The 14160-nt window shown below is 46.0% G+C and overlaps 3 protein-coding genes across 5 annotated transcripts in view; 1 reads left to right on the plus strand and 2 right to left on the minus strand.

Moving 5' to 3' along the window:
* Nucleotides 1-14160, plus strand: part of LOC135389010 (cell adhesion molecule 4-like) — a 596648-nt gene that overhangs the window by 143759 nt on the left and 438729 nt on the right. The window lies entirely within an intron of this gene.
* LOC135389772 (fibroin heavy chain-like) lies at nt 250-1935 on the minus strand. Its single transcript, XM_064619803.1, has 3 exons — nt 1888-1935; nt 478-1114; nt 250-381 (listed from the first exon to the last, which is right to left on the minus strand). The coding sequence occupies exons 1-2, from the start codon at nt 1933-1935 to the stop codon at nt 503-505; spliced, it is 660 nt and encodes a 219-aa protein (XP_064475873.1). The 3' UTR covers nt 250-381; nt 478-502.
* Nucleotides 7971-8732, minus strand: LOC135389773 (cuticle protein 64-like). Its single transcript, XM_064619804.1, has one exon. The coding sequence runs from the start codon at nt 8730-8732 to the stop codon at nt 7971-7973; it is 762 nt and encodes a 253-aa protein (XP_064475874.1).

The following is a 14160-nucleotide window of genomic DNA, read 5'->3' on the forward strand; positions in this document are numbered from 1 at the left end:
AGCTCTCGTCTTTTTAGACGTCTATTTTCCTTTTTTTTCTCTCTCCTCTGCTAGATATTGTCCCGCGGTGCGCGTACTCACATCTCCATATTTTTCCTTCTACTACCATCATCATAATCGATTTTAGCGCATTTGTAGTTCCGTTTAACGCACGTGCGATGTTCCCATGCTCTATAATGTTTCTTCGAGGCTTGCACGCCTTGAGCAGACGCTCCCGTTTAATTTGAAACATGTATCCGAGCGTTATAAAAATAAATAATTTATTTTTGGATTCATTCGAATATCACACACGCATCATTGCGGCTCGATGAAATGGTGATGGTTCACGTTGCATTCTTCTCTCGATGTTCTGCTAATGAAACCGACAGACACGCGCTTCCACTGCAAAGAAAACACAAAGCGTACGGTATTTCATATTCAAGAACAGCACGTCTCACATTCGTCGTGAGACGAAAAAAACTGACTGCATTCACTTACGTCTCACTCTCGTCAAACGAACTTCTTAGCCGTAAACCTTAGCGCCGCCATAGCCGAGACCGTGGCCGTAGCCCAAACCATATCCGCCGTGGAGTCCGTGGCCGTAACCAGCGTATCCGAGACCGGCACCGTATCCGAGACCAGCGTATCCAACACCGACCTTGGCGACAGCTGGGGCAGCGGCGACGACGGCACCGTGGCCGTAGCCGAGTCCAGCGCCGTAGCCGAGTCCAGCGCCGTAGCCAAGTCCAGCGCCGTAGCCGAGTCCGGCGCCGTAGCCGTAGCCAACACCGTAAGCTGGGGCAGCAACTTTAGCGACAGCTGGGGCGGCTACAACAGCCTTGTGAGCAACTGGGGCGTAGGTGTCGTGGCGGTACGTGACGGCGCTGGAGACGTGGGCGACCTTGGCAACTGCTGGGGCAGCAGCGACAACGGCGCCGTGTCCGTAGCCGAGACCGTGGCCAGCACCATAGCCGAGGCCGACACCGTGAGCTACACCGTAGCCGAGACCAGCTCCATAACCAAGGCCAGCTCCATAGCCGAGACCAGCTCCATAGCCAAGGCCAGCGCCGTAGCCGCCGTAGACAGCGCCAGCGTAGGCAGAGTAGGCTGTAGCCAGAAGGGTGACGAGGGCGAGCTGTGTGTAAAACGTAAACTAAGTTAGTGAAATCTGAAGAAAAAAAAAAGCTTAAAAATTTTCCGTATGTTATGCGTTCTTGTTATTTCTAGTTATAGTTTAGTGTAGTAAGGCGTCCATAAATGTTGTGAAGCCGTATAGTAGCTGTGATAATCAATACTGGTTACAAAAGCATTGGAGCTCGCTCAACTCCCCCCAACTAGGAGGAAAGTCCCGTGGAAAATAAAGAAGGGTTTTTAGGGGGCCTACGAAAAGGATAGGCTAGAGGAAGCTGTCAAATCAGAGATAAGCAACATACGATGTCAACCACTTCAAAGAAATTAGGTTTATCCCGTTTTCGGAACCGTTATCGTAAACACCTTCCAATCTACTGAAACTCGTCGATGCTATACCGCAGAATCGGTGGGATATTTAATCTAATCTTGCTTAGGGGCTACATGCATTAAACGAGTAGAAGATGGAGTTCGCTGGCGTGAAGGCTGTTGTAAATACAACTAGCCAGCGACTAAACCTGCTATCGACTCAGTGATAGACAAATATAAATCTAGTAATCATCAAAAATTTTAAATAACTTGATACTTGAGATACAGGAAAATACATTAACGGGCACCGACGGAAGTAAGTCTTCAAACATCATCTTAAGTACAGTTTGGGAAACAATTGCTGCCGTGAAATCTATACCCTGTGGAGAGTAACCTTTTCTTCGCGCTTTCCATTCGTAACGGCTACGATGTTCCTTCTAGAACCCAGTCTAAGATACAGAGAACACTCACGGTGTTCATGTTGCTTTCCGACGGAGGAGTCGATACTGAATACTTCATCATTCCCGTCCAGCTTATATAGCACGACTAGACAACGAGACGAGAAAAAAAAAGAGAAAATTCCCACTGTCCACGGTGCGATAAACGAAAGGGTTCGGCAACTCTCTCTTTTTTTGGGCCCCCATTAACCTGTTCCAGCGGGTACGTTGTCGCGAAAGAGATCTCGTTACACCAATAGGTCAGTTTGGGCGTTTCGTTCTTGACCTGAGCTTTGTCCCTAAGCCCAGGGGGTGTAGCTTTCACCTGAAATTGGTTATGAGACAGATTCGTTCTGAAAAACGACGATTATGTGCACACGTGCGGTGAGATCGTTTTCCTCCGTTTCTTCTCTCTCTCTCTCTATCTCGAGGACGCTAAGTGCAGTTTGCGGCCTTGTCGGCCATCCGTAAATGCTGTTTTACGTTCAAGGGGTAAGGGGTTACGTAAATGGGGTAAAATACTGGAAATTCAAGAAAGGGCACTAGGAGGTTTGGCACGTGCACCGCAAATTTTAGTATCCTTTGAGTTCAACGGTACGCTCTCAGAAAAACCAGCGGCATTGCGGTAGCCAAGATCGTACTGAACACTGGGAGGTTGTGGGTTCGAATCCTACTACCGGCTGTGCTGTATGAGGTTTTCCGAAGACTTTCCAGACGAATGTCGGCACAGTTCCCCCTGAAGTCGGCCCAGGACGCATACTAACCTCCCTGTCGCCCATTCCTTCCTGCTGTCCTCTCTCCATCTGTCCACGTCTGTACGCCGCTCATAGCCACAGTTGCTTCGCGGCGCTAACACGTAATAATAATAATAATAATAATAATAATAATAAAACCACTCTACGAATAGAAGGGGTAATTTTAGTCCTTTTAAGGAGGAGATCCATTGCCACAATCATTATACGTAATCCCATTGGGGAGTAAATGATGCAAGTTTATGCCAAATTGCAGGAACTTTTTGCTGTGCTGGGAAGTAAAATTTGGGGTCAGGGACTTAAATGGGGCTATTTGCGATCTAAGGGACTAGAAGCTGCAATTACACCCCGATTTACCACTTTTTTTTCCCCTTCGAGTGTATGATTTCACAGAATTTAGAAACATATTCAAGTAAAGATTTCTGTTACATGCAGTCGCGATGTGCGAGTACTATGCTCGCATTTACGCTTTGGAAGCAACATAATACCTTTATTTTCTTGTGCTCACCAACAGGTTTCACATTGCTGATAATGCACACTGGTGAGGTATGAAGAGGTATGAAGCGCATAACACAAATGTTAACACAAGTATCAGGAGAATAGCTCATTACTAACAAGCTCTTTAGCACCGCTAAATGGGAGAAGTATACCAATATGAGATAAATTGCATCCGCGAGATGGAGCCATATCACTGAAAGTAAAAAGACAAACGAACATATTGTTTCTGGCCCTTCTGGGTGGGACACGGAAATTCACAGCAGCCAATAGATGCGGACAATCAATCCAACCACTGTGAAGAAAAACATGTCAGACATGTACCTATGCTATACTTCAATGTTGAAATTCCAAGCACACCAATAATTCAATCAATAACACTGTTAATTACTATGTTCATAGTTTAATCACATCACAAAACATGGTTTATATCAAACGACGTTTTAAAATTGGGCACATTGGTATATTATTCCTTGAAAAGCGATTAAACTGATTAAGCTAAAGTGCTGGGTAAATTGACTAAACAGAACGAAGCAGAAATGTGCTACAGTCAGCACAAGACACGCACCTTAGTGCGCCGGTTGTGTTGTCTTTGTTTTTAGTCCATTTACCCGGCACTGGAAGTATCTTTGTTTTTAAAAGGACTAGTTCACAGGTTACGGCTAATACTATCCACATCAACTGCTGTTACAACACCGTGTGCGCTTTACAAAGCTCCTGTCCACTATGCATAGTTTCAGTGAAGCGTAACAAACTATCCTGATTAGCCGTAACTATACCGGGTGTTTCATGTAAATCCCCGGGCTAAATAATTCGCGAACGGTTGCTCCAATCGACGAACTTCCTTTTTTACAAGTATCTCTCCGCGTGAATGAGTGGGAGACGCTCATTATTTAAATAAATTCAAATGCGTTTCGTAAAAAAATGCTTCGAAAGCAAGGCGCTGTCGGCATTAAAATGGGTATTACCCCTTTTCGCACCTTCAGTGGAGACCCTTTAGAGAAAAATCTGCCACCGAAGCGGGTCATTTGTTGCAGTAATTAATCGGTTTCGGTTTACATATCTTTTCGCGGCTGGTAGCGGTGAAGCGCAAAAGGACGTCATTCATTGGTGTAATTCATTTGTGAGGACATAATTCATTGGTGGATAAGGGAGTGAAAGAGCGTCTTTTTGCGCTTCAGCGCGGCCAGTCGCGACAAAGTTATGTAAGCCGAAACCAATTAATTACTTCAACAAATGACCAGCTTCGGTGGCATATTTTTTTTCTAAAAGGTGTCCCCCGAAGTTCCCAAAAGGGGTACTGCCCATTTTAATGCCGACGGCGCCCTGCTTTAGAAGGTCCGTTCTTTCACGAAACTCATTTGAATTTTTATTTAAATATTGAGCGCCTCCCACTCATTCACACGGTGTGCGGCTTGTAGGTGGTATCGGACAGAAACTTGTAAAAAAGAAAGTTCTTCAATTAGTGCAGCTGTTCGCGAATTAGTTAGCCCGGGAGTTTAACTGAAACACCCTGTATACGTATGTGCATGGGGTATGAGAACGGAGGTGAGAGCGCCTTATCTGATATTCTGAGAATCACGTATAGCTCTAAAAGTTGTTATACTTAATAGAAGGTGGAGCTATCAGAACGACATCATATCCCAGGATGCCGTGCACAGTACACTTTTTTACACTTTTTTGGTGTAAATGGCTTGTCCCATGGCGCACACCTTTTTGGTGTTGCCTTTACACTCAAATGATGGGTGTTTTCTAATGCACCCTTTAGTTAAGTGTATTCCTAATAAAACACTGTTATAATGGGTGTTTAAAAACAAAAACACCCTTAAAATGGGAGTATTCTATTGAAAACACCTTTTATGGTGGAATTATTTGCTAGCAAATATTCCCTCGCAAATAGTGTAATAGGAGCTTCCACGGCAGCATACCGACACCACTGGCCGAGACATACAGTTCGACGTTCTTGCTTCTATGGCAAGCAGCACCGCGAACGCGGTAGACTTCCAGCCGTGGTTCCATCGTTGAACCTAAACCGGAGTGCAATGCGTCGCAGGCATGCCTCGCTTGTTAGCAGCTTGTTAACACTGTGGGACCAACGTGAGTGCAGAGGCATAAAGAGACCTGGGGCACCCTCAGTAGCCTATATTGGCGTGTCGGATGCATCATATACTGAAATAAAATTTGTTGGGGCACGTTCGTTACATGTGTTGGGGCGGGAAACGTTTGTAACGGTGGCGGGAATGTGTTTTTGCAATCAACACCCACGTTTGCAACGAGTCAAAGGTATAAGCTAAATTTCTAACATCCCTCCCTGTCAATTATTGTGTTTTAACTCAGGTTATCGTCTATAATGTGATTACTTGCTGAGCGGAGCTGTGAAACCAGCATAATTTTTCTCTCACGAAATAAAACACCATTTTTAACACCATACTCCCAATTCAAATGGGTGTAAAAAAGGTGCATTCGACGGAAAACACCTGTTTCAACACCCCACTTTACACCCTTAATGATCCACATTGGATAAGACGTGGTGTATGTCGATATTACACCTTTAGCAATGCACTTTTTGCACTCTTTGTGGAATAAAAAAGGGTGTTTTTATAAGAATACACCTTGTTTGAGCAAATAAAGGTGTAAAATGATTTACTGTGTGCGCTGACGTGCCGTAAGAGGCTGTTTGATTATCCACTGTTGCACTGATGACGTTTCTCCACTTCATCCATGCATAAAATTAAACATTATGCGTTGTACGACAAGTAGCTCCCGACACTGGTGGCAGAACAATTTATGGCGTTCTCGTTTTAATTATCTCTATTTGTGTTTGTAGTTTATCTGCCCTATTATTAAGTACCCCATCAGAGAGGCCTTTAGGCTGCTCTTGGGTAATCTGGAAATGAATACGTAATGATATATCGAGGGACATCATGCGCACGCAACACATCGCGCCTGGCATGGTCCGGAAGCCCTTACAAACTGTACCGCAACCGAAACACATAAAGAAAACGTCCGGGAGGGAAGGCGTTAGAGAGTATTTTCGCAAATTCCACAGTGAGTACAACGACATCGACGTGACAATGAAGCCGACTCGTTTGTAACGTTCTTGTTGTGAACAATAGCCCCCAATTGAAAGAACAATATTCACACGGAATGACCGCTCCGAAAGGCAGGAAGTGTCCTTGTTCCTTTTTTTTTTCGTGTTAGCGCCGCGAAGCAACTGTGGCTACGAGCGGCGTACAGATGTGAACGGATGAGGAGAGGACAGCAGGAAGGAGTGGGGGACAGGGGGATTAGTATGCGTCCTGGGCCGACTTCAGGGGAACTGTGCCGACATTCATCTGGAAAGTCTTCGGAGAACCTTAGACAGCACAGCCGGTGGTAGAATTCGAACCCACCACCTCCCAGTCTTCAGCACGACCTTGGCTACCACCAAGGAGCGCTCGGCCATGCCGCTGGTGCTGTCCTTGTTCTGTATTCTGCCCTACTGTGCTGGTGTCCGCGCCCTGATTGGCGTCCCTGCAGGGTACGAGCTGGAGACCTCAACCTTTCGGTGGAGGCGGCACACATTCGTTCTGTCGTCGACGCTCGTACGACGCCGAAGCGTTTTAGTCTTCGGGGCTTCGAGACTTTCTTTTCGTCTCCATCTAGCTAGCTCTTCCTACATCAACAGCACACCCGGTTTCCTATACGTGTAAAGTAGCAATGAGTCCTGAAAGACCTGAAGACGTGGACAACACAGAAATAGAGAAGAGAAGGTTCAAACAGGGCTTGTCCTTTCCACTTCTACGTCCTCTATACGTCTACACCTTCGTGTTCTTGAAACTCGGGAGAATGCTGACCTCAACACCTGCTGACCTGACGGGTAGCAGTCTAGTTGAGCTAATTGAAATATACCTAGATCCTTTTATCGAAAGAGGGAAGAACGGCACAAAGAAATATGACGCCAGGACGGAGAGTCAAAAGGGAACAGACAACAGTGTCGGCTGTAGTCCTCCTTCTTTATACTTGTTATTTGTCTTTGATATGACACTTTACGCATGGAACAGAGCAGCAAAAGGCAAACGAGATGGAGGTGAAGCGGGCAACATTTTCTTGAGTCTGAGGAAAAAAAAAAACACAGGGACAACACAAGTGGTACAGCAACACAAGCTGTCATGAACTATCGTGAGTCTCTGTGTCCACTTCGATACTTGTGTTACTGTGCCACTCGTGCTGCCCCCGTATATTTTGTCCTCAGGCTGGAGGATTGATTGATTGATTGGTAAAAGGGAAAAAAATGGAGGTGTTAGCAAATTTTGCCCGCTTCCAATAACGCATGTGTAACTTTGCGTTCGAGAATAAAGAAGCCCTGTCTTCGAAGTAGTCGCGGTGTGTCATGTCTGAGTATATATTAGATCTCTCTGGCCCTCGCAGTTGCTGCTACTGTAGAGGAGTCGAGGCACCTCTCAAGCTGCGAAGCGTTTAGCCTCATCTCCCATCTTTTGATGGAATCAAGATAGATAGATGTATGTATGTAGGTATGTATGTTGTCTGAAGCCCCTCATTTCCTCCGACTTAACCGACGTTAGATATTTCCATAAATTTCTTGCCAGGCATAATCACAAATATAAATAATTTATTTCTTGAGTTCATTCAAGTGACACACACACACACGCACGCATCATTGAGGTGAAGATGGTTCACGTCGCGTTCTTTTCTTCATGCTGTGTTGATGAAGCCGAAAGATGCGCTCTCACACTGTGAAGGGAATGGAGAACATGTCATGAAAGCCTCTGGATGTTAAGGCTGTTAATGCTGAATGTTAACAATCATTGGTAATATCAAGAACGATTCAGCAAAGTAACTTACATCTCGCAATGTTCCAGCAAGCTTCTTAACCGTAGACCTTAGCGGCGCCGTAGCCGAGGCCGTGGCCGTAGACACCGTGACCGTAGCTAGCACCACCGTAAAGGCCGTGACCGTAACCGGCATAGCCAAGACCGGCGCCATAGCCGAGACCAACCTTAGCGACAGCTGGGGCAGCAGCGACAACGGCACCATGGCCGTAGCCGTAGCCGGCGCCGTAACCAAGACCAGCACCGTATCCGAGACCGTAGGCTGGGGCAGCAACCTTAGCGACAGCTGGGGCAGCAGCGACGACGGCACCGTGGCCGTAGCCGTAGCCGGCGCCGTAACCAAGACCAGCACCGTAAGCAAGACCAGCACCGTATCCAAGACCGTAGGCTGGGGCAGCAACCTTAGCGACAGCTGGGGCAGCTACGGCAACAGCCCTATGGGCAACGACTGGGGCGCCGTAGGAATCCTGACGGTAGGTGTAGGAGCGGGCAGCTGGTACAGCAGCAACCTTGGCAACAGCGGGGGCAGCGGCGACGACGGCACCGTGGCCATAGCCGAGGCCATGGCCAACACCGTAGCCGAGACCAACACCGTGACCTACGCCATAGCCGAGTCCAACAGCGTGGCCGGCTCCATAGCCGACACCGTAACCAACACCGTGGCCGTAGGCGAGACCTGCGCCGTAGCCGCCGTAGACAGCGCCAGCGTAGGCGGAATAGGCCGTTGCCAGGAGAGTGACGAGAGTGAGCTGCAGCAAAACCGAAAGAGGAGTCAAACGAGCAAGGAAAAAGAAAGTCATTACGATGCCGCAGGAATGGGAAACTGGAAGCTTGTAGATATAAAACGTATAATAACAATAAAAGTTGGCAGCCCAGGATTAGAAGATACCAACTATCTAGCAGGGTGTCAACAACACTACGACATCTTTACCAGCCCGTTTTGCTTCTAACTAGACTTATTATCCGTAGTATCCATAGTAGAAAATCCAGGCAAAGACACGCAGGACACTCACAGCGTTCATGGTGATTGCTGTTCCGAGGAAAGAGTCGGTACTGAATTTCTCACGACCCTCGTCCCGCTTATATAGAAAACGTCAAGTATTTTGCTTACACCGAACAAAACAGAAAGGGTTGGACACCCCTCACCTTTGGGCGCATTAACCGGTCAAGGCGTGACAGTCGCTTCGGGTGATCCAGTTTCAACACTAGGTCAACTATAGGGCGGATCACGCTCAAACTGAGATTGGTCTCTAGCCCAGGGCGCATTAATACGTTTCGCTTTCTATACAAGCCAGGGAGGGAAGGGGTGGCATAATCGACGATTACGCGTAGGGGGGTAACTAAAACGTTCTTTCTGTTTTTACGACGAAGGCCGAACGTGTTCCTCCGTGGTCCTTGTTTCTGGAAGTGTTCAAGGTAATTCGTGGAAGGAAATTAATTACAGTGATAGGAAACTCAAAGTAATTCATATGCGTGAGTCAGAGTACCAGATTATCTGCTCCTGCTTACTGAAGCCGCCTGTTGTAAGCGGCTGCAACCAGGTGCAGTTTCTCAGTACCTGGGTTCACTTTCGAGAGGGACGGCGAACAGCATACAGCCATATTCAAGAAAGAACAGAAAATATCGGAGTCGTACGGGTCGTAGTAGCTGGTGTTTCCCGTTTTCTCGTGATCTGTATGTTGCGTTTATTTATTTATTTATTGTTAGAAACCCAAAGGCCAGAAGGCATTACATGGGTGAAGGAAATAGTAAAGAAAATTATTACAACAATCACTGAACAATCAATGTGGCTGGGAGTCCAGACAGTCTAGACAAGCGTTCAAATTGTAAATACAAAATAAGAATATGATTATGTGCGCTGCGAAGTAAGGTGATGCGCAGCTGCCGATTTGAAAGATGAAGGATCATGGATGGATGCGATTCCTTCGGGCAATGAATTCCAAAGTTTGATGGCGCGCGGGTAGAAGGGAGTGAAGGAATGCGTTGGTCTGACAGAAAAATGGTTCGCGCTTGTAAGAATGGTTGACACGCCTGCTCGCGTAATCCGCTTGGAGAATGTAGGAGGTTAGAGGCACAGAAAAATGGAAAAGGTTGTGAAATAAATCTAGAGTTTGAATAGTTCGGCGATGCTCTAAAGGGTCGAGATTGAAAGTGCATTTCACACCGGTGACGCTAGGGGAAGTGGAGTAGTCATTGGCGATGAATCGAACTGCATGATTTTGGATGGATTCGATGGATCGAGACAGGTGAGGATGTCAGATACATGAGGCAAATTCCAGTTTGGGACGGATGAACGTTGTATACGCCAAACTTTTTTTTCCCAACTCCACATCCTAAGGATGAAATAAAATTGAATTGAATTGAAACAAAAAAAAGTTTCACTTGGGGCGGTGCATGACGAAGATTGCGTCTGAGATACCCTAGACATCGGTTCGATTCATTGATAACCTGGTTTATGTGGGCATGCCATTGGAGGGTTGACGGATCGTAATGTGAAGACCAAGGCACTTATGACATGAACTGTTGTGTATGGGTAGACGTCTTGATGTTTCCCAACGTGAAGGTATGTGCATTTAGATAGATTAAGTGGCAATGTGGCATCAGCCATATGGAGCACCAGGACTCTAAAGCTTGAAGGTCGTTCTGGAGAAGTGTTCGAGCAGCTGGATTGTTGATGTATCTGTAAATGACGCAGTCGTCGGCAAAGAGGCGAACAATGGAGCTGAGGCTATGTGAAATGTCATTAATGTATATGAGAAATAATAATAAAGGCCCCAGGATAGAGCCTTGGGGAACACCTGATTTAACGGGAGATAGAGAGGAGGAATAATTGTTAACATGTGTATATTGTATCCGTGACAGGAGATAGTTTGACAGCCACTGCGTTAGATTGTCCGGAAGATTTAGTTGAGATAGTTTAGCGAGCAGTCTGCTGTGAGGAACTTTATCGAATGCTTTTTTAAAGTCGAGAAAGATAACGTCACTGCTTATACCCTCATCAAGATGGAAATGAAGGTCGTGTACGAACGATGCAATCTGAGTGGTACACGAATAGCCGCGACGAAAACCGTGTTGGAAAGGGAAGAAAAAAGAGCGAGATTCTAGGAAATTTGTACGGTAATCCGTTCTAGGAAATCCGCAAATTTCGTTGGGCTCTTGTTTCTTTGCAGTATAAGGATGATCATCTTATAAGCAAGTTAAAGTCTTAAAAGTCTTTGTTTTCCCGCTCTATTGATTATTATTATTATTACTATTATAAAATTAGTCTTAGCGTTACCCTTTACCGAAAGACCCTTTTAGCCGACTTGCTGACCGAATTCCCTCTTACTTTCTACGTCCAAATCTCGTTTCTATTATCGTCTCATCATCTGCTAGCACTCAGAATGATATCGTTCTGTCTTGTTATAGTCTTTATAGTTTTTGTGTTGTTATAGCCTGTATATTCTCGTTATATAGTCTTGTTATAGCTTAAGATATTTCTTTTTTAGAGTGCACATCAATGTTTTGGCCGCGACTATTGTTTCATAGTCTGAGTCACCAGGCGAGGATGGAAAACGAATTTCAATAACATTAACGGTGTGTAATTGTGTATTGCCATCAAGCACGAAAACTGCCTACGAAGGTAGTCCCTTTTGCACACATACAATTAAAAGGCCGTTGTACACTCTCAGAACAGAACTTCACCCCATAGCGCATTGTGCGCCAACCACTGCCACGAATGATAGGGGTTACCGCTTCTGATTCGAAGAGCGAGAGGGCCGTACGCCCTTTTGTAGCAATTTGAATATATAACAATTGAGACAAAAAAGGCGTATGCCCCCCTCTCTCTCTCTTCAAGTCGTGGAACGTGAGGAAAGACAATGTGCAACTTTGCGGCGACGCAGAATCAAAAATAACAAAGACGGTTAAGGGCATCAACTGTTTACTATATATACACATTAAAAAGAAGACTTTCGTGCAGTAGGCTGCACTTCTTCAGGTAAATGAAGAAGTACCAGTATGTGTGAGCCGCATGCCTATTAGCGCAAAAGTGAAAACATTCTTCTTCCGTCTTCACACGGGGACGTTGCCGCTACGTGCATGGCTTCGTGACAGGGGCTTCTGGGTTCCCTGGAACAATTTCAACTGCCGTCTCTGCCCTGAGGAGGAAACAATAGAACATGCTTTTCTCGGCCGTAGGGATGCCATCTTCTTCTGGGATGTCCTCCAGCGCGCATTCAAGGAAGATATTTTCTTGTTTCCCCGTTCAATTCGCTATCTTCCTGTGCGGAGTGGTAGCGCACTGCCGTGGGATATTTTAATCCTATTGGGATTATATGCGTTGTGGGTCGCACGTAGGATATATGACGCCAATGAACCGCCTGTAGGATCGTGGCCAATATTTCGCCGAATGCTGTTTTCGCTGGGAGATTTTTTAATCTGCACGTCTTGTGAGGAGACATTCCAGAAGCGGCTGCACGTGATTGGCCTCCTTCGGGCGGGACCCGTTGACTACTGAGACATTTTTGTGTTCTTTTTCCCTTTGTATTGCTTGTTAGATGCCTGTTCGCAGAGTGTCACTGGAAACTATAGTGCTGTAATGTAGATAGTGTACATATCTATTGTTCTACACCGCATCGTGTATATACCATTGACATATTAAAATCAGTTTGATTGAAAAAAAAAAAAATCAGCTCCCGTGGCGTAGTGGTTAGGATGATCGCTTTCCACGCCGAGACTGGGACGGGTTTGAATCCTGTTACCGGCTGTGCTGTCTAAGGTTTTCTCTGGGTTTTCCGAAGACTTTCCAGACGAATGTCGGCACAGTTCCCCCTGAAGTCGGCCCAAGACGCATACTAATCCCCCTGTCCTTTGCTTTCTTCTTCTCCTTTTCTTCCCGTTTCTTTTTTATTTTTATTTTCTTCCCCTTTTCTCCTTCTTTCTTCCCCTTTTCTTTTCTTATTTTTCTTTCCTTCCCCTTCCCTTTTTGTTTGGAATAGCAAGCCGACCTTCGTCTGGCTGACCTTTCCTTTCTTTTTCTTAATAAACATATCCCCCCCCTGTCCCCCACTCGTTCCTGCTGTCATCTCTCCATCTGTCCGCGTCTGTATGCCGCAGATAGCCACAGTTGCTTCGCGGCGGTAACACAGAACTTTAAAAAAAATTATACCTGAAGAAGTGCAGCCTACTTAAGCTCTTCACCGTCTTTGTTAGTTTTGATTTTCTTCAAGTCAGAAGCGATAGCCCTTATCATTCGTGGGAGTGGTTCGCGCTTAACGTGCTATGCGGTGAAGCATTGTTCCGAGAGTATATTGCGAGCGCAATGCTCGTCCACATATAAAAAACAACAGTACGTTTATTAATGACCCCACAAGGAGCACTCGAAATGCACTTCTGACGTAAGAGCAATCTCGTCGCTTGATTATGACGGTGCGCAGGTACGGCTTTGGACGAAAGTTCACGGCACTGGCGTACTTGCTGGATATCAGAAGAGATCATTATTATTATGTGTAGTGTGTCTTCGGTGGGACAAAAAGCGTGGGCACACGTGGGACAGTCTGTGGAGGCCGATGGTCTGTAGCGATTCACAACACTGTTGGTTAGTAGCACACCCAGGCGAGTTCGGTGGAGGACTGTCTGTAAGCTTCGTGGTACGTTCCGTGGAGGCGTGAAGGCTAGGTCTGCGTCTATGAAGGTTAAGTAGTCTGACGAACGAAGATAGGATTTCCACAGTTTGACTGATAATAATGCAGTGCCCAAAGTACTCTACAGAACGATCAAGGCTTGAAAGCACGCTCGCTAAACTGGATGATCGACCTCTCTCTTTCGTGAAGATCATTGGACCCTGGCAAAATGAAACGGATCAGACGGCCGCATTAACAGCATTCTGCAACTATTTAAAATACTCCCGTATTAACACCCGTTACTAACACTTATGTATATTAAATCACAACAGTACCGGGATGCACCTCGCATCCCAAGTCATGTATATATTAATGTGTGTGTGTGTTGTCGCATGTGTCTTCTGTTCTGTATGTATATTTTATTCATGCGTTATTGAAACGATTTCAAGAAATAGAGCAGCAGACCCCTCATGGGTGTCACTCAGCTCCAATGTTTGTAAATAAACAGGTATTCTCTCTCTCTCTCTCTCTCTCAGGAGAGCTCAAGTAAGAAACGGGTGCTAACGTGGCTCAGAGGTTAGCGTGCTGGCCATCTCACGTCGAGACTGGGATGTACCAGGGTTCG

Source organism: Ornithodoros turicata, chromosome 3 (genome assembly GCF_037126465.1).
Source record: "Ornithodoros turicata isolate Travis chromosome 3, ASM3712646v1, whole genome shotgun sequence".
NCBI classification, from domain to species: domain Eukaryota; kingdom Metazoa; phylum Arthropoda; class Arachnida; order Ixodida; family Argasidae; genus Ornithodoros; species Ornithodoros turicata.